This window comes from Microcebus murinus, chromosome 14 (genome assembly GCF_040939455.1).
Source record: "Microcebus murinus isolate Inina chromosome 14, M.murinus_Inina_mat1.0, whole genome shotgun sequence".
NCBI lineage: Eukaryota > Metazoa > Chordata > Mammalia > Primates > Cheirogaleidae > Microcebus > Microcebus murinus.
The window spans coordinates 32,413,724-32,435,216 of record NC_134117.1 but is presented as its reverse complement, the minus strand read 5'-3'; the positions used below and the strand labels follow the sequence as shown (position 1 = coordinate 32,435,216).

The window sequence follows — 21,493 nt, the reverse complement described above, 5'->3', positions numbered from 1 at the left end:
TGACTTGGGACCATATAATTAATACTTTCTCCTTTTTTAAAAAGTCTATTTTAACAAGAGATTGAGTCAAATACTTGCCACAGAGTGCTATGGCTAGGTCTTATACCATTATATTCCAGTGCCCTGTAGAACAAGCCAAAGTGCCCCAATTCTGCCAAGTGTACCATGTGCTGAGATAGCTATGGCCTAGAGGGTCCTTGAGAGTGATGCCAATCATCATTAAAAATCATTTTTTTAAGCACCTATCTGTACATGGTTCTATCCTAGGCACTGTACAAAACGAGTTAAACAGACATGGTCCCTGCCCCCTGGGAGTTTTCAGTCTAAGATGATGCTGACATGGACAGACATAAAGGATATTGAGACAACTGAACAAACATTGAACAAGAACATAAAGTACTAACATTATGCACAAGCAAAGGGGTAAGTGTATTTTGTGGGGTAGTATGTAAAGGAAGCCTCATGGGACATGGACAGGGTGGGGTAGAAAAATTAGTCAACCTCTTATCAAGTTAGGCTAATTTGTGCTATAAAGCTGGTTTTGTAGATAGAGTACAACAGAAAGACTTGGAGCAAGGAGAGAATTTTGGAACTATATTGTTGGATTCTCAATGGCCTCAAAAATCTGTACTTCTTTTTTTTTTTCTTTTTTTGGTGGGGATTGAACCCAGGGCCTTGAGCATGCTAAGCATACACTACCACTGAGCTACACCCCCTAAAATATGCCCTTCTTGTTAGCTCTGAAAGTGAGATTGGTGTTTTAGCTTTAGAAACTTGGCATTTGAGTTGGGTCTAGATCAAAACCAGTTCAAGGCAAAGCAAAAAGCAAACAGAAAAACCCTGGGAACTTGAATGTCTTCCGCAAGCAATCTATTTTGCTTGTTAAATCTCTTTTATAAACCAATGGCCACATAACAAAAACCTTGGAGTTCAGGGGAACTATTGTCTTTTCAGGAACTTATTCCAGGTTGTCTTGTGAAGGCCCTACATATGCTCATGAAATCATGTCAGAAACATTAGCACTCTGGCAAAATATACACATTATGTTTCTCGGGCTGGGCGTGGTGGCTCACGCCTGTAATCCTAGCTTTCTGAGAGGCCTAGGTGGGAGGATAGCTGCAGCTCAGGGATTCGACACCAGCCTGAGCACAGTGAGACCCCATCTCTCTAAAAAAAAAAAAAAGAGAGAAAGAAAAGAAAAGAGAAAAAAAATTACATTTCTCAAGAATTGATCATAGGGCTGGGCATGGTGGCTCACGCCTGTAATCCTAGCATTCTGGGAGGCCAAGATGGGAGGATCGCTCTAGGTCAGGAGTTCAAGACCAGCCTGATCAAGAGTGAGACCCCGTCTCTACTGAAAATAGAAAGAAATTAGCTGGACAAAAATATATAGAAAAAATTAGCCAGGCATAGTGGCACATCTCTGTAGTCCCAGCCACTGGAGAGGTTGAGGCAGGAGGATCGCTCAAGCCTAGGAGTTTGAGGTTGCTATGAGCTAGGCTGATGTCCTGGCACTCTAGCCCAGGCAAGAGAAAGAGTATAAACAATGCCAGCAGATGTTGAACATTAAGTATAACCTATCTGCTTTTCAGTCATTGATTTCTTTTCTTCCAAGGTGTATCTTTAACAACCATGCACACATAGACTTGACATAGACTTGAATTTGAATCACAGCAACAACAAAAATCTACTTTTGGAGTGTCTGCCAGATAAAACTGATTACTACTTTTTTGGTAGACATAGACTTATTGTGTTTCCCCGGTACTTCTCAACTCACTTTTTGATGTCACTCAAATCTGAAATGTGAAAACTTGAATTTACCCAAAATATTATAGTTGTTCTCTTTTTAAAAGCCTCTTTATTATACAAAAGAATTCACAATAGACTTCCTATTAATTGTAAGTTTCCCTAGTGCCCTTTAATAGGTTTTTAAAACTTATATTTATACAAAGCTTCTTCAATTGCCATCCATTGTGGAAATACACTACTGTTGAAAACATAAGTGGTTAGGCCCACTGAGGCCTTAAAAATTCAGTAATACCTTTTTAAAAATCAAAACATTTTTATGCCTTTATATATTTAACTTATGAAGTACATTTATTCATACTTGTCCATCAGAATTAAAGTTTTCAAAGGCTTTTCCCACTTCCCGTAACTCTTTGTGCTTTAATCTGACAATAAGAATCTAGTGACTATTTTCCTAAGATTATGACCCCAAGTCATGAGATAGTAGCACTTAAGCTTCCTAATAGAAAAAGTATGATTTAGGGACTGCCATCCAGAGGATTTCAGGGATTGTTCTTACTTACCAAATAGCTTGCCTAGATAATCCATTAGCTGTCAGAAATACCTCCCCTGGATGGCAGTTCATTATTGTAATCATATGCTTAAAACTAGGCATTTATCTTTCCTTTTAAATATCAGGCTAATCTTTGACTAGTCTATTTGGAAGAGCCTTGAGAGATTTAGGCAAAGTAAACTTAAGACAAAAACCAGTATAGAATTTTGTCAGAAAAACTGGTATTAGGTGCTAGAAAATGCATCATGTGTCTTTATTTTATCTGGCACATCTTTTAGATATAACACAAGGGATGAGTAGGAAATTTCCAAAAGAGGAAGTATGAAGTTTTTTTCCTTATACAAAGGAATTCACATCCAATGATTCAGGAAGAAAATTGAGAGCTCATTATGTTAGAACCTCCTGAGATCTTCCAAGGAAAAACAATTCAAACATCTGTAGATTGTCAGTATTCATGATAAATAAAAATAGTAGTAATGGGTTAAATTTTAGGAATTATGTTTTCATCCAAATATTTGATATTTTTTGTTTGTTTTAGGAATTATATTGCATCACTCCATTGGTAGATAGTTCCAAGTACTAGAGAATTCAATTCAGCAAATGCTTGAGAGTCATAGGAACTTGGAATACATCAGTGATCAAAACAAAAAGATCATTTTCCCTTTGGAGCGTGTGTTTTAATACAGGAATCTGCAAACTTTTCTGTACAGAACCAGGTGGTAAATATTTTAGACTTTGCATGTGTCTATGTTTCAATAAAACTTTATTTACAAAAATAGGTGGCTGGCTAAATTTGTACTATAGGCCATAGTTTCCCAACTCATATTCTAGTAAGTGGAAACAGAATTAATAAGTAAATTAGAGTATGTTAGGTGATAAATGCTTTGAGAAAAGAAAAATAGCACAAAATAATCAAATAGGGAATATGATAGAAGTAAGGGCTGGCAGGGTGGGCCTCACTGAGGTTGAGAAAAGGAGGAAGAACCAGCAAAGGAGATTAAAAAATGAGTCATAAGATATAAAACCAAGAGGTGTTCTGGAGATGCAATGGAGAACTGTATATTGGGAAGAAAATGGGATCATCTGTGTCAGTTGTTGCTGATAGGCCAAATAAGAAGAAGATTTAAGATTAGACCATAGGACTTAGTTATATGGAGGTTGTTAGTGACCTTGGTAAGCAGTTTTGGTGAAGTGAGTTCAAGAGAGAATTAAAAGAGAGAAAAACAATTCTTCTGAGGAATTGTTGCAAAGGGAACAAAGAAATGAAGTATTGGGGCCAGGCACAATGGCTCATGCCTGTAATCCTAGCACTTTGGGAAGCCAAGGTGGGGGTGGGGGGGATAATTCCCAGGAGTGATCATGTAGCCCAGGAGTTCAAGACCAGCCTGAGCAACATAGCAAGACTTTGTCTCCACAGAAAATTTTTAAAATTAGCCAGACATGGTAGCATGCACCTATAGTTTCAGCTACTTGGGTGGCTGAGGTAGGAGGATCACTTCAGCCCAGGAGTTCAAGGTTACAATGAGCTATGATCATACCACTGTGACAGAGTGAGACCTGACTCAATAAATAAAGCAGCAGGGCCAAGAAGGATCAAGAAAAGAGTTTGTTTTAAGGTAGAAGAACTAATAGCATGTTTGTTGGTTGGAAGTAAAAAGAGTAGGGAAACATTATGCAGGAGAATGGGAGAGAATTGTTAGAGCTGTGGCCTTGAGTTGGTGAGGAGATAGGATCTAGTGTACAGGTGAAGGGATTAACTTCAGATAGGTGGAATATTTGTGAATTGGTACATGTGCTGTAGAGAATCTATAGATGTTCTCTTATGGCTTAATTTTCTGATTAAAGAATTATCAATAGAGAATATGATAGTTGAAGTTACTGAGGTTTTGTATTATATATACCTGTGGTCTTTACCTTGTAGTACCAGCATTTGAGGGATCTTTGGTGACTCACTAAGATGACTTTTATTGTGCCTTCTGAGGGAGTTATAAACTTAATCCAGCAAATTTATGTGTTTTGAGAATTAAACCCCATATTATGAGAATAAATAATGATGCATGTGGTGCCTATGGCCACGGCACTTGCTATTGTGTAGATACTCAAGAAATGCTGGCCGAGCACAGTGGCTCACGCCTGTAATCCTAGCTCTCTGGGAGGCCGAGGTGGGAGGATTGCTCAAGGTCAGGAGTTCGAAACCAGCCTGAGCAAGAGTGAGACCCCGTCTCTACTATAAAAAGAAAGAAATTAATTGGCCAACTAATATATATAGAAAAAAATAGCTGGTCATGGTGGCGCATGCCTGTAGTCCCAGCTACTCGGGAGGCTGAGGCAGAAGGATTGCTTGAGCCCAGTAGTTTGAGGTTGCTGTGAGCTAGGCTGACGCCACGGCACTCACTCTAGCCTGGGCAACAAAGTGAGACTCTGTCTCAAAAAAAAAGAAAAAAGAAATGCTAACTATTATTAGAAGTCGTAGAGTCAGTGTGTACTAAATTAGGCTTACTTTATCTCTGACTCCAAAAGATACCTTATCAAGAGTCTTAAATGTCATATAAGTTAAAGCTTAACAATAATAAGTAAATAGGCTATAATTAAATCTCAGGTCCTTTGACATCTCCCCTGATGTTCCCTCTACTTCACAAGGTAGTCTCTCTTTACACAGTTACTAGTGATATTACCGGCTCCAGTGATCAGCAGGGCATCTTGATCAGAGGCTGCATAGATGGATGCTTTGTTCTTTTATGTTTAATTATTTTATCAGATTGCTGTGTTAATTTCGTTGTACAATGAAAATAAACTTTTTGTGTATAGTATCCTCTTTTAGATTGTAAGCCCTCAAAAGGTAGGTAAAAACTCTTATACATTTCTAAGAAAATACCTCATGTAATAGTTTGTATGTGGAGAGCATTCAACAAATATGATGATTACTAAATCAGAGTCTTCATATTCCTTTGGTTAAACTTAGAAGTTCAAACCTTGCTTTAAATCAGGATTAAAACCCCCCCACACTTCTGGAAAATTCTGGAGCTATATTATATTGGACTTAGTGGCAGTCAGTAGATACCTCCAAATGTAGTTATTCCAAATAACTTCCCAGCAAGTAGTAGCCAGATTTCATAGTAAGCACAAATTGACACACACAGCTGTTGGAATGCCATAAAAACTGGCATCATAATCATAAAAAGAAATTTATTAGAAAATAATATTCAACTAAATGTAGCATATGTTTTAATTGTTAATTTTTAAAATTTTATTTAGAATTTATATTTTCATTATTTTTAACCGCTAGACCCTGTGGGGTAAATATAGCATATTGAAAATCAAAGTAAGATAAATTGACTTTGTATAACTGTAAAAAAATATCCTTGGTTACCTTTACACAGCGTACCAAGGTACACAATGAGTGAAGTCAGAGAAGTGATATGCTTACCAAGTATTAGAGAATCAAATTCTTGCCAGGAACTGTTTGGAAAGAGCAAGCTGAAATGGTCCTTTCACTCTGCAGTAGCCATTGTGATTAAGAGATGGAAGTGAGAAGACTATTTTCTTTCTAAGAAGCAGCTGTATTTGAGGCTCTAATTTTAGGTTCAATAATAAAGATAAAAAATTGAGGAGGCTGCTTCCTAGAATTTAAGAAGTATAATTATATTTACCTATTCATGCAAATGACTGAGAAATTCTATTAATACAAATCTGAGTTCCCGTCAAATTTATAATAGTCATTTTTCTAAAACATCAGAACATCCAACTTCATAAAAATATTTTAGATTTATAGAAAATATTGGACAAATCATTTTAAAAATCCACCTTGTGTTGAACTTTTACTTGTTTTCTTTTGTATTATAGGTCCAGTTGTTTACGTCTTGGATCTTGCAGATAGACTGATCTCAAAAGCCTGCCCATTTGCTGCAGCGGGAATAATGGTTGGCTCTATCTATTGGACAGCTGTGACTTATGGAGCAGTGACAGTGATGCAGGTTCACTATTTTACTTCATTGATATTACTTTTGGTGTAAAGATCTATTAAATAAATTTTTGTTAGGAGTTTTAAAATTTATTTTGAAAAAGAAACAACACTCTCATGGCTTAAAAATAAGAAATTATATAAAAAGTTATCTACTAAAAATTATCTCTACTCCTTTCCCTCATTTGTCCAAGTTCCCCCTATTGTTAGTTGTACATAGTATATTCTTCCAGACTTACTCTATGATATGCTAGAAAAAATAAATATGTTCTCCCCCACCTGATGTTTTTTATTTACCCCAAAAGAAGCATATTATAGCTGCATTGCTCTTTTTTCATAGAAAATCTTAGAGATTGTTTCATATAAGTATGCAGAAATCTGCATAGCATTCTATGTATAGAATTACAGCAGTTTACTAACCAGTCTTTTGTTAGATGGACAGTGTTACAATCAGTAACTGTTGATGAAGATTAGACAGACTTAAATTTCAAGATTTAGTTCCAAGCCCTTGACTATTTTCTTTTTATATCTCTTACTTAAAGATTTCCAGCTATCATCTCTGTTCATTTTGTGCTCAGACCTATCACCCTGCTCTTTTCTCAGATCTGGTCCTGTAATTAATTGCATCTTGATCCTTCTCCTGTGACTTTATACTCAACATTATTGAAATCTAACTTGTCCTTTCTTCCATTTGAAACCCAAATTTATTGCTTATCATAACTTCTCTATATCTTTGATTCCTACTATTTTCCCATCTACTTAATTTATATTCTACATTTTTAGAACTACACTGGACTCTTTCTGTCTTATAGCCCTATTTCCAGTCCACTGACCAAGTCCAGGCAATTTTTCCATTTTGGTATGTCTTGCATCTGTGGCTTCCTTTACATAATCTTTACTGCCTGACTTCTTATCATGTCTTCATCATACCTGAATGGCTAGAGGAGGCTCTCGATGGATTTCTCTGACTTTATTTTCTTCTTTCAATCTGTCCTTCCAAATGAATCCTCCTAAAATAACATCTTCAACATCTTACTCCCAAGCTTAATGTCTCCACTACCAAGAGCAGAATCTAGATTGGCTGTTTCCTAAATAACTCAGTAGTAGTTAACACACTTAGATTTGTAGATAATTTGCTTTTCTTTTCTTTTCTTTTCTTTTTTTTTTTTTTTTTTTTTTTTTTTTTTTTTTTTTTGAGACAGAGTCTCGCTTTGTTGCCCAGGCTAGAGTGAGTGCCATGGCGTCAGCCTAGCTCACAGCAACTTCCAACTCCTGGGCTCAAGCAATCCTGCTGCCTCAGCCTCCTGAGTAGCTGGGACTACAGGCATGCACCACCATGCCCAGCTAATTTTTTTCTATATATATTAGTTGGCCAATTAATTTCTTTCTATGTATAGTAGAGACGGGGTCTCGCTCTTGCTCAGGGTGGTTTTGAACTCCTGACCTTGAGCAATCCTCCCGCCTTGGCCTCCCAGAGTGCTAGGATTACAGGCGTGAGCCACTGCACCTGGCCGATAATTTGCTTTTCTTTAATGTAAATTGGAGTATGCATGGAAGAAAAGGGCTTGGAGGGAGTTACATCTAATATTCTAGAAATTGCATATAATCTATCAATGCCAGAGTCCATAGTGAGTATCTTTATGGTTTGCTTTATTAATAGTCATGATGAGACAAAGTATTGTGAGACAACTTTATAAAATGTTGATGACACCTAAAAACCTGGATGTAGTTGCTTAAATGAGTCCCAGATAGTAAAACTTCATTTGTTATGAGTGTAGTGAATAAAGGTTGAGAACCACTGACTTGAAAAGATTCCATTTCCTTAGCCTGATTTGATGTGCAAGGTGTTCTACAATCTACTTCATTCTACTTTAAGGCCTATTGGACTGTCTCCGTCAACTCACCCTTATATTGTTTAGTTTTTTCTTTGTCCTTTGGCTTATGTCCTCCTCCCTGCCTAATAACTGCTCTTCCAGTCTTCTGTTTACTTATCCAGATCTAAACCCTTCTTCCAGGCTTAGCTAGTTTTTCTCCATAAAACTCAACAGGCACCTGCAGTGATTTCTTCTTCCACTTTTAGTCCTCAGATGGCAGCTAATCTTATGGTGACCAAGTGATACTTCTTATTGTATATAGATTACCTATTTAACTTTTCTTGTATTTCCTGTAAAGGCCTTACTTTTCCTGTTAGAAGGTAACTTCCTTGAAAGTAAAGTCTGTTTTATACTTCTATATTCCCTGTTACAGCATCTACACAGAAACCAACACCTAAAAGGCTTTCATAATTTTTTTTTTTTTTTTTTGTGAACTGTTTAATATCAGATTAGGGAGCTTCAGGACAATTTACTAGGGCTGACAAAGACATAGAAACTTAGAGTAGATTATACATTATTCAATATACAAATATATTATACAGATACATATTTTTGCAAATGAGGAAACTTAAGGCCCCCCCAAGATTGAGTGATTTCTTTTAAGACCTTATTGATCATAAAAAGTGGGATAGCTCTTTTGGAGGAAAAGTTTTTAGGCTGGCACCATATTTTAAAAAAAAATTTTTTATATGATTAATGGGGCATTTTAAAAACAGGAGCCCATTAAGGAATATAGATTGTATCCTCTATAAGGGGCTACCAGCTATATTTTGGCATTTTTGAAACATATTGGTGTGATTTGTTTGAAAAGTTAACATCGAGCTGTGGTCTTGTAAAACACAAATAAATTGAAAACCCTCATCCCCAGCTTCAAAAGTCCAAGACAAGGTGTACATAATTGAAACAACTGGAGAATAGTTACAAGGTTGTATAAATAAATGTGAAGGGAGTCCAGAAGACTGCATAGTATTTTAATTCAGTAAAAGTGAAAGATCATTTGAAATTATGAGAAAACTGTCTTAAGCTGACCCTTGAAGGAAATAGTTTGGATTGGTAGAGTGGAAGAAATAATATAAGCAAGGAAACAAAAATTATAATACATATATAATTATTACCATTTAGAAATCACCTTTACATGTACTGTCTCACTTGAAAAGGTTTCTTTTTTTAGCCAAGAAATGAGAGAGACTAGCTGTGATAGTAGGTGTGTAATGTTTGTGATTTTAGAGTATTGGGGCCAGGTGCAATGGCTCACACCTGTAACCCTAGCACTTTGGGAGGCCTAAGAGGGAGAGTCACTTAAGACCAGAAGTTCAAGACCAGCCTGAGCAAGACTAAGACTCTATCTCTACAAAAAAAGAAAAACGAGCTAGGCATGATGGCACACACCTATAGTCCCAGATACTCAGGAGGCTGAGGCAAGAGAATTGCTTGAGCCCAGGAGTTTGAGGTTGCTGTGAGCTATGATGCCACCATGGCACTCTTACCCGGGCAACAGATTGAGACCCTGTCTCAAAAAAAAAAGTATTGAGAAGATGACTTTTACTTACCCGAGCATACATGATAGGGAATGTGCCCCACTACACTATCAGCAGTGTTTAGGATTTCCCTTTTAATACTTGAGTCTTTCTTTTCTTTTTGTTCTGTGACCACTCTGTAGTTCATGTAAATCAGATTAAGGAATCAGATCTCTATTCTTTTCCCATGTATTTCCTTTCCTTCTCCATGGACCAGTCTTAGGTTCAATACTTGTTTGTTGTGGGGAACTTGAATAGGACCCTTCTCTTGCACTTTTATTGAAAAAACAAAAGGATTGTTTGCTTTTCAGGCTCTGAACTAAACACCTTTTAAGCACTGATGCCTTTAATCCTTGCAACAATTTTGTGACATAGATACTATTAATTATTTCTATTTCATTGGTTTAGAGAGTATACATGTCCAGTGCTACATAGCAAGGAAGAAATTTTGGGACTCCTATCCCTAATCTTGGGGTTCCTTAAGTGCATCCTGGTCCCAGAGGCAGCTGCAACATTTTATCCTAGAACAGTGGAATCTTAATATCCAGCCTAGTTCCCACTTTTGCCTCTAGTGTGAAGACAACCCCCATGAGTGTTGTCCATTCTTAATTACAGTACTTAATTATTCTTAATTCTTACTAAGAAAACCTATTTCATCATTGTTCTATCCTCCTATTTAAAAGTGGTGTTCTAGGCCGGGCGAGGTGGCTCACGCCTGTAATCCTAGCTCTCTGGGAGGCCGAGGCGGGCGGATTGCTCGAGGTCAGGAGTTCGAAACCAGCCTGAGCAAGAGCGAGACCCCGTCTCTACTATAAATAGAAAGAAATTAATTGGCCAACTAATATATATACAAAAAATTAGCCGGGCATGGTGGCGAATGCCTGTAGTCCCAGCTACTTGGGAGGCTGAGGCAGGAGGATTGCTTGAGCCCAGGAGTTTGAGGTTGCTGTGAGCTAGGCTGACGCCACGGCACTCACTCTAGCCTGGGCAACAAAGCGAGACTCTGTCTCAGAAAAAAAAAAAAAAAAGTGGTGTTCTAATAGGCAGTTCTTTAAAGCTCAGGCCTTGATTAAAACTCTTAGCCTTTTAGCAGCACTGAACTGCAGGCCTACCTACGTGTGAAGATCTTTTAGCTTTTCAGCAGCAAAAAACAAACAACAAAAGTAAAAACCTCTTTCTCTCTAAAGCTACAATTCTATAGGCCTTTATTTATATCTGGATAGCTAATTCTTAGAGAAGGCATTTTACAGTTCCTGAATCTCACCCCAAAATTGAAGTCTTAATAATCCTTTTTTTTTTTTTTTTTTTTTTTTTAAAATCTTGGAGCATGAAACCAAGACTGTGCATGGTTACACACAGGGTTCACTAACTTTATAATCAGGCTTGCTGGTTATTTAGCTTTCATTTATTGTTTCTGAGCATGACTGTGGTAGGAGGTGGTATATTACAGGTGTTAGATACTATATGATTTCTTCACAGAATTTATATTTGCACACTTCTTTGATTTGATTTTCTCTCACCTCCAAAAGACATCTGTTTAGCTCCTCATTTTATCCCAAGCACCTAGGCCTATGCCTGGCAGAAAATCAGTATTCAGTTGAATGAATACATGCATGCATGAGTGATGGACCTTATCCCCTTCTAATTTGCCTGAGCACAGGGTCTCTCTCTCCATTAAGTTGTAACAGGGAGACCATGAGCCTTTGTTCATAATTTTCCCTGTTTCCTTTTTGTTTGCTCATCCTTAGACATCTGTTTATAAGATTTTTACTGCTACTAGTGAGAAACAAATTTCCTCCTATTATTAATATAATCCATACCTGAATGTTCACTCTGCTTTATATTTCTAAACCCCAAAAAAGAACACATAAACCCAACAAAGGATTTTTCCAAATATTTGAATTTATTTGCTAACATGTTGAGAATATTTAAATCACAATTATAACTTTAAAGTGATAATTATATTGAAAATAAAAATATTAACTTTTGGAAAAACTCAAACTGTGTTTTCCTCTAAACTCCATACCAATACAACAATCATCAACACAGAAAACTTCTACAACCAAATGTGGGGGCTTTTTCCCACACACCAAGCAGTGGATACCACCAGCTGGGCATCCTCAAATTCAGTTATGACACCGTCTACCTGGAGAAAGCATCAGATCATCACAAGTCTGGACCTCCAGAACTTCTGACTGACTGATGGGTATCTCCCATCCCTTCTTTGAGTTCAATTAATTGGCTGGAATGGCTCACAGAACTCAGGGAAACACATATATTGGTGTATTATAAAGGGTATCACAAAGGATACAGCTGAAGAGATACGTAGGGTAAGGGATGGGGGAAGAGGGCACAGAACTTCCATGCCCTTCCTGGGCATACCACCCTCTAGGAACCTCCACATGTTCAGCTATCTGGAGCTCTCTGAACTCTGCTCTTCTATGGAGGCTTCATTACATAGGCATGATTGACAACTGTGAGGAAATGTGATGGGAGGAAAAGCACATGATCTAAACCCAGCAAAGCCTGTCTGGACAGATTCTTCCTTGCTCCTCTGTGCAGCATTCTTCCTTTCAGGGTATGGGGTAGGACCCTCTCAAATGAAGATCTTTTGACCCCCAGTCAGATTAGAGTCTGCCTTGAGTGAGTGAAAGGAGGACAGGAGAAGTTCAGAGAAAGAGATTGTGTATTCTGAGGCCTAAAGTGCCCCAGCATTCTAACAAGAAATAAGGGAACCATAGATGAAAACCAGCACATTTATCATGACACCACAGATACAAAAATGGACCTTCCTGGAAAAGCTGAGCCAATCTACTTTTGCCACCATTATGGAATTGGGGTTTATGAAATGTTTCACTTTAGGGCAACTCAAAATGATCACCTTCCACATGTAAGATGTGAAGTTGTTAAGTTCTACCAGAAACACAGAAGAATATCAAATTCAATACCAACATTTTTGACCATTAGCAAGAGGCTAGCCTTCTGCCCTTTAATGTTACATCTTGGATAGATAAATTAACCAAGTGCAAATCTGGGTCATGTCCTTACCTGAAATTTGGCCCTTTCCATACAATTTTATAAAACATTTTTACCTGGATCAAGTCTGTTGCCTACGATTTCAATTTTCTCTGAACATTTTCATCCTGACCTATTTCACTTCTTATAGACCACCTAAAAATTCATCTGCTGTAATAGGTGACACAAAGCCATCTCATTTTTGTAAAAATTCCATTTGCTTTTTCATGAGCTTGCTTTCCTGAGTATATATCATCCCTGGCAGCTTTCAGTCTTCTCTCTCTTCTTCCCCCTGCGCCTTTCCACCTCCTTTTTCTCTCCTCCCCATAAAGATATAGACAAGGTCCTTTCCAATCCTTTCTTCCTGGATTATTCCTCAAGTGTGATCAGAAAAACTATAATTTATAGTTCTATATAAGAGGTATTCTCCTACTAAGCTATTGCCTCAGTGTGTAATACCTGGGTATGCTAGAAGCCCCTGACTGAAATAGTCTCCTTCCCCTGTCATAACTGCCAAGATTAATTGCTCAGAGAAATGTGTTTAATTTGTCAGCAGTTGAGGCTTTTGGCTAAAGGAAAGTCATTTGAGACCTTTGAAAGAGAATTTTTAGGAAAGTTCCTTAGAAGTAAGATATTCACCAAAAGAATGGAGATACAAGAGGCCAAGATTGATGAGGATGTGAAAAGGATTTTGCAACGGGGAGTATAGATTCATGAATGCCAATTTTGTCCTGGCCTTCTGGGATCTAAACCAACTGAGAAATAGCCCCAAGACCCAGATGGGGATGAGAAAGGATTGTATTAGCTTGATTATCCTGTAGTAGGGTACCCTAGGGTTCCTGGGTTGAGAACCATGCCAAAACTGGACCTTCTACTGCAGTCCCCCAAATCTAGACCTTGGAAGTACACTTTGGGAGAGACAGGTCCATAGAGAGGACACTTAGCCAGCCAGAGACTTCATGCCCAATTTCATGTACCAATGAGTAAGAAGAAAGAGCCAAAGAGAAGTGAGCTTTCTGGCCATCTCTTGAAGGACCAGTCCTACCCCTTTGCTGGCTATACTTAATCTCCTAAATCATCAGTCCCCAACCTTTTTGGCACCAGGGACTAGTTTCATGGAAGGCAGTTTTTCCAGAGGAGTGACTGTAAATACAGATGAAGTTTCTCTGCTGGCCTGCTGCTCACTTCCTGCAACAGTCTCCATTCCCACCCAACCCGTTCCTAAGTTTCATGGAAGACAATTTTTTCCCATGGATGGGGTGGGGAGTGGCGGTGATGGTGGAGCCCTGCGGCACTAACGGACTGCAGACAAGGGGTTGGGGACCGCAATCCTAGAGGGAAGATCAGGAAAACAGATGTTTTCCTGGAAGAAAAATAGGACCTAGAATATCCCAGTCCCACAGGCCAGACTAACCCCATCAAATAAGAGGAGTGGAAGCGACAACTAGAGGTTCCATCCACTCTGTTGAAATGTAACCAGTGGGGTCAGACATTTTTAACGGTTTTTAATTCTAATATGATATGAAATATCTTGGGGGCTAGGCATGGTGGGTCACACCTGTGATTAATCCTAGCAACCTGAGAGGCCAAAGTGGGAGGATTGCTTGCCGTCAGGAGTTTGAGACTAACCTGAACAAGAGCGAGACCCCATCTCTACTAAAAACAGAAAAAATTAACTGGGCATGGTGGCACACATCTGTAGTTCCAGCTACTTAGGAGGCTGAGTCAGGAAGATAGCTTGAGCCCAGGAGTTTGAGGTTGCTGTGAGCTAGGCTGATGCCACGGCACTCTAGCCTGGGCAACAGAGCAAGACTCTGTCTCAAAAGACAAATAAAAAGCTTGGGAACTTTACTTTTTCGCTGAGAGACATTTCTTAAGAATAAATCAGAACTGACAGCTTTACAACTTATTTTTAATTTCTATATTTGTTTGTCACCTATATTTTGAAAACATTTTTTAAAAATGAACTGCGATAGCAGAAAATGTGGTCCCTTAAAAAAAGAAAAGAAATAAAAATAAAAATAAAAATAAAAAATAAAAATGAACTGCGGTCAAACATGCAACATTTCATTAGATAAGGAAATGATTCTAGCAAATGCTATCTGTTTCACAGGTGGTAGGCCATAAAGAAGGTCTGGATGTTATGGAAAGAGCTGATCCTTTATTTCTTTTAATTGGACTTCCTACTATTCCTGTCATGCTGATATTAGGCAAGATGATTCGCTGGGAGGACTACGTGCTTAGACTATGGCGCAAATACTCAAATAAACTACAAATTTTGAATAGTATATTTCCAGGTAAGGCCCTGAATTGTGGTTGTAAAGTACATGCCAGATTGATCTTGTAGAAAAACCATAACATGCTTTTTAAGAAATGTTTGAAGATATTCTCACTCTTCTTATTTATTAACACTAATGCACTTTGTTTTTTCTTTAGGGATTGGTTGTCCTGTTCCTCGAATTCCAGCTGAGGCTAATCCTTTAGCAGATCATGTCTCTGCTACCCGAATTTTGTGTGGAGCCCTTGTCTTTCCTACTATTGCAACAATAGTTGGTAAATTGATGTTCAGTAGTGTTAACTCTAATTTACAAAGGACAATCTTGGTAAGATGGCTTTAATATTACTTTTTTCAAGTGACATGCAAAAGAGAAGGAACTGTATTTGTTTTAAAAAGGTGGAGGACTGTATAGCTATTCAGTCTGTGGCTTCTGTGCCTTAAGCCTATATTTGATCCCCACTGTCATTCAATAGCTTGAGTGAAAATAAAAAGGGGAGGGACCAGCATAACAGTTCTGGTCTTCTAGAACAAAGCTGTGGGTGATTTCTCTTCTGGAACATGCATGAATTGTCACATCCGTCTGTATTGTCAGTGGGATTTTGGTGAAGAGCTTCTGCTCTAGGGTCAGACAACCTGGTTCAAATTCGACCAACTAAATCAAATTTCTGGACTTCTCTGTGCCTCTAGTATGGAGATGGTAATGGTAGCTACCTCAGGGTTATTGTGAGGATTAAATGAAATACATATTAGTATATAGTAAATACTCAAGTTGTTTGCTGTGATTATTCCCACTTTTCTCCTGTGGTGGCAGTCTGCACATAGTGCCCTAACATTCTCCCTTCTGTATTAGAATGGACGTAGAGCTAAGTGGAAGGAAGATTACTCAGATAGACTAACAGGGAAGCCATTTCTATCTGTCCTCTGCTATCTGTAGTATCTACCTCTCTCCCTATCTCTCCTCCTAGTAGGAAAGGAAAACTGTTTCATTTGCCGTCATCTGAATTAGTTTACCACCAAAGCCTATGTCTTTTGTGATCTAAGTAAAATTCCTTTTATTATTATGTTTCTCTAACCTGCATTATAAAAAAGCTAATTTTCTTTTTTATTTTAGGGTGGAATTGCTTTTGTTGCCATAAAAGGAGCATTTAAAGTTTACTTCAAACAACAGCAATATTTACGCCAGGCACACCGCAAAATTCTAAATTATCCAGAGCAAGAAGAAGCATAAAACTGTGACTTCCTGTTCTTTAGTCTTCTCATCCTTATGAATCTGTTGTCTTGTTTTGATTCCATCATTAATGCACTTGTGGAGACTTGTGATAAGCTGCTGCTCCTATATTTTTAAAGAAATATAATAAAGCACTTAGGGCAGGGGAAATCGTCTCAGTAATCACGGAACCTAAGGATGTGATTTGTTTTCATTGTTTTGTATGTACTACTTTTATGGCAGCCATCTGAACCATTATCTTAGCATGGTAAACCTGGATTTTGTTCATGTTTCCTCCAGACAGAAATGTAAAGATCAAACTGTGCAAATATTAAAAAAATGCACATGCTGTTTTATTCAAATGCCTCTTTTGTTCATGTTCAGTGTTTTCTTAGCATCAGCAACTCAAGGTACTGTGAGGATTTTTCTCACTGGCATAATTTGATTACATATGCTCCTAAACAGGAGCATATGTTAATATAAGGAAATGTAAACTAATTGGTTATAAATGAATAACAAACCAAAAATGTGTGTAAACATTCAAGTGATTACCCGAACAAATGAGATTTTATTGTGTTTTCCTTAAACCATGTGATGTCCTCCAAAATGTGTAGGGTGAAAATTCACAGGGCTTCCAGATCACTTTTTCACTATTAAATTTTACTTATATAATGTTGACATCTCATAGTTCATAACATAATTTTGGCTAATGCAGTCTTGATTAGAGTGTGTGTGTGTGTGTGTGTGTCAGTCTCATCAGGTCCTTCCATCTCTAGGGTTTTTTAATCCATATTTCTAGAAGTTAGAGCTGCCAGTTTATAGTAGTATGAACAGAGAAACATTTGCAAAAAAATAAATCAATAAAGTTATTTTACTCTCCTCTTCACTGATTCAGTTATTCAGATATTTGTTGATCACCTCCTATCTGCCCAGGCACTGTGCAGAGTGCTATGGGATACAGTGGTGAACAAGACAGACTTGGCCCCAGCTCTTACAGAGTTTATAGTCTAGTTTCAGCAGATAGAAAACCAGCAGTGAATAAACCAAGGTGAGGCCTTGAGGTTTTTGTTTTTATATCAGTCAGTGAGGAGAAAATTATGAAAACAAGAAGTCTTGAGTAAATATTGAAGTCATTTTTAGCTTAAGTCAGATTATAGAAAACCAATACTAATATTTTTAGATTTTAATTGCTTGTCATATTGATGAGGCTAGCACCTTAATCACTGTTTAACTAGTTTTGTATACATTTTTCAAAAGCAATTATTTATTTTAAGCCATTATTAATAGAGTGGCCATTTTAACGTTCAGCAATCCAAATGGTCTTGCAGTTATTTTCTTTAAAAATAAAAAGATATTCCCAAAAACCCTATTTATTTTCTTGTTCACAGTATCTAATGCATGACAACAGTAAATGTTTCCCTCCACTGATAAGTGGCCACTTTAGGATTGTAGCAAATACAGATTGAGCTATGTTAGATTGCAACAATGTATGTTAACTTCAGTTAATTAAAGACTGGTACCTTTCTATTAATATATTATGAATGTCTTAATTTTGAGTTATAACGTTTATGTGAATAGCTGTTGAACATTCAAAGTTGTGTTATTCGGGGAGAAAGGGAAGATGTAACTGACAGCCTTTTTAAGAACACTGCTATAGTTCTGAAGGAGAAATATAAAGTATGATTATATATAAAAATAACTTAGATTATATAGCTATAATTATAAAATATATTGGCTTTTCTTTAATGTTTAATGTGAAAAGATATATTAAATAGACATTTCCTGCATCATTTTTGTCATATAGAACAGCTTTTAGACAGCCTTTACTAAGTTATGCAAGCATACAGTTCCGTATTTACTACTTTAAATGCCCAAGATGGGGAGTAGCTGCCTGGGTTTACTGGCATCAGGTCTCATGAGGGCTGGGGAGAGGGAGGGATTTCTAGAGCTGTGGGGGAGGGAACTGCAAGTGCCTGGGGACCAGAGTGGCCTCTAGCCCTAGAATTGAACACTTTTAAATCTAAAGAGCCTTAGCTCAAGAAACACCATGTGCCAGTCTTTCCAGGAAGGTGGTCTGCCCGTGAAGCAATGAAAGCACAGGCAGACTTAAAGTTGGATGGACCTGGGTTCCAATTGTAGTTCAGCTTTTAATAATAACTCTACATATGACCTTGGCCAAGTGACTTAACTTTCCCTCAGCTACAATTTTCTTCATCTCTGAAATGCAGATAATAACACTGAAGACTATTTCTAGGATTAACTGAGAAATGAAAGGAACAGAGGCACTTTAGGCCCAAAATGGCCTCTGTAGAGCAATAGTTGTTTCTTACTCGCTAGTCTGTTTGTACTCTGGGAAAAGTGAATGAAGAGGTAAAAGAAAGGAATTTAGGGGACAAATTAAAGAGATGATGTAGACTTGGGGTGGGTGGGTATATTTTGTTTTCCAGTTTATTTTCATATTGCTCTACTGTGTTATTTCTAGAAACGTTAATGTTTTAAGCCTCTTTTATAAAATTCAATGATGACTAGTAGAATTCTGTTCTTTGCAGAAGTTAACTTATCTCCATTCAAAGTGGCTGAAAATATTGTTTATCATTACATGATTATCAAATGACTGTGAAGAATATAAAATTAAACTAGTGACTTAATTAGTCACTGCCTTGCTAACTCTGCTGTGATTTTTTGAAACGTCTTGTTTTTAATATAGCAGACTATCTCAATACTGGGTGGATTAGGTTGAATAAAGAATTTTTATGTTCTCTAGGTGTACTTTGTCTGTTGAACAAATCCCGAAACATAATTTATTAATTCTGTACCTATATAATTTTTTAAATTTTTTGGCCTCATGTCCTCTTGGAATGGGACATGATTCTTTTTAAATCACAGTTAACATGATATTGGTGAGACTTTAAAAATAATCTCTGACATCATTTTCCCCACTAAAAAAAAAAATAATAAAAATAAAAAAAAATAAAAAAAATAAAATAATCTGAATTTTTTTAAAACCTGTATTTGTCTTAATTTTGTAAGCAGGCTAGCCTAAATTCTGAGTATGTTCTAATGATTAAAATATATTCCCCCTCACCCACCCTCAAAGCCTCTTGAACTGAGTATAATTAGACAACGAACTAGACAAGATCTGCGAGTGACCTCATGCCACTTGAATAAAGTATATTCCAGTGGGTTGAGAATACAAATTGCTGCTTCTGAGATACTAAGAACTCTAAGATTAGAATCTTCTTGAATGGGCCAGACCCAGTGGCTCACACCTGTAATCCTAGAACTATGGGAGGCAGAGTAGGAGGTTTGCTTGAGCTCAGGAGTTCAAAACCAGCCTGAGAAAGAGCAAGACCTGACTCTACAAAAAAATAGAAAATTAGCTGAGCATGGTGGCATGTTCCTATAAGTCCCAGCTACTCAGGGGGCTGAGGCAGGAGAATGCTTGAGCCCAGGAGTTTGAGGTTGCTGTGAGCTATGATGATGTCACTGCACTCTAGCCTGGGTGACAGAGCAAGACTGTTTCAAAACAAAAAACAAAACTAGAATGAGTAAATCAAAAGCCCTTCCGTCCATGGGGATTGTGTTGGTTCTAGGTCATTTCGTTACCTCCAGTTGAGAGACAGACTAGCAGAGGAGAAATTACAGCGTTGAACAGTTCTAGATGCATATTCTAGCTGATACTTGTAGGACAAGTAAATGTTACCTCAGACCCTCAGTTGCCTCATCAGTAAAATGAAGATTATAAAATGTATTTCCTGGTTTATTGTGAAGATTGAGATAACATTCTAGGACAGAGTGTGATAAACAGGGAAACTAAGTGAATCTATCAATTTAAATGCATAGTAGGGGTTTATTTGCCCATAACCTTTCTTCTGTCCACTAGAATCTTGACATTGTTGCTTCTCTGCTACCTGTCACCCCACATGCCCATTAGAAATGGTAAGAGTGGTGGAATGTCTTAATTGCCTTCTTGGAGCAATGATCCTAAGCAAGGGGAAGGGAAAAGGATTGCAGCTGAATACCTGTAGAAGCCTTGTGGGCAAACAACAGAGGCAGACCATCATTCTGGTCAATTCTACGTGGATTTAAGCATTTAAAACATTTAAACAATTGTATGTCAGCAACATACACAACTCAAGTGTCTGTTGACTTAAATATGCACCATGTACTGTGCTAAGCCCTGGGATAAAGTGGTGAATAAACCAGCTTTGAGATGTTTAGAGTCTTAAAAGTGCACAACAGATGTTACTTCACCATATGATGTTATTGTCACCACAAGAATGTAAGATCCATAGGGTGGCAATTTTTTACTTTTGTTTACTACTTTATCCCCACATAAGAACAGCACCAGCACATGCTAGAGGTGTGATAAACATTTTATGACATAGGAAAAAAAGCATTCATTTTAAGATCAAGATATTTATCTTGGCTGGGCACAGTAGTTCACACCTGTAATCCTAGCACTCTGGGCAGCTAAGACAGGAGGATCACTTGAGCCCAGGAGTTCAAGACCAACCTGAACAAGTGTGAGACCCCTGTCTCTACACAAAATACAAAAATTAGCCAGGTGTGGTGGTGCATGCCTGTAGTTCTGGATACCTCAGGGGGCTGAGGCAAGTGCATTTCTTGAGCCCAAGAGTTTGAGGTTGCAGTGAGCCATGATGTCACCACTGCACTATAGCCGGGACAATAGAGTAAGGCTCTTTCCCAGAAAAAAAAACCCAAAACGGATTCTTTTTTAAAACACTCATGCACTCACAACATGAAATTTGCCATCTTAACTTTAGCATGAGTTCTTAATGTTCTAAAATGACTTATGTTTTTAAAAATATATTACCAAGTAATTTTCACTCATTACTTAATAGAGCTACATCTATTATTTTTACCAAATACAATTTAACTGGTTCCTCTAGAGAGTCTCTAGGATGACTTTTTTTTTATTTCAAAATATTAAGGGAGTACATGTTTTTGTTACATGGACTATAAACAAGCACCCGAATAATGTTCATTGTACACATTAGATGGGTTTTTGCCCTCCTCACCTCTACCCCCTGCTTGATTTCCAATGACTTTTGCTTTCCTCTGTGTGGTTATGTGTCCATCAGTTAGTTCAATTTATTTTTATCAAGGTAATAAATTAGTTATATTTGTAAAAGTCTCTAAATCTCATTCCCCTAAGGTAGACCCTCAATAGTTTCAGCTACTAATAGACAGTATCTGTCTCTTTTTTTTTTTTTTTTTTTTGAGACAGAGTCTCACTCCATTGCCTGGGCTAGAGTGCCATGGCACTCTTTTATAGAGGAAAACCAATTTTTTTGTATTAATTTCCTAAATATTATGTA

At 37.5% G+C, this 21,493-nt stretch overlaps 1 protein-coding gene across 1 annotated transcript in view; it reads left to right on the top strand.

The window, feature by feature from the left end:
- MARCHF5 (membrane associated ring-CH-type finger 5) overlaps positions 1–16,513 on the top strand; it is a 47,205-nt gene extending 30,692 nt beyond the window's left edge. Inside the window, exons 3-6 of the mRNA XM_012765900.2 lie at positions 6,143–6,273; positions 14,780–14,963; positions 15,103–15,269; positions 16,056–16,513. Coding sequence (XP_012621354.1) covers positions 6,143–6,273; positions 14,780–14,963; positions 15,103–15,269; positions 16,056–16,172 — 599 coding nt within the window. The 3' untranslated portion in view covers positions 16,173–16,513. The remainder of the gene's footprint in view (positions 1–6,142; positions 6,274–14,779; positions 14,964–15,102; positions 15,270–16,055) is intronic.
- The last annotated feature ends 4,980 nt before the right edge of the window (positions 16,514–21,493 follow it).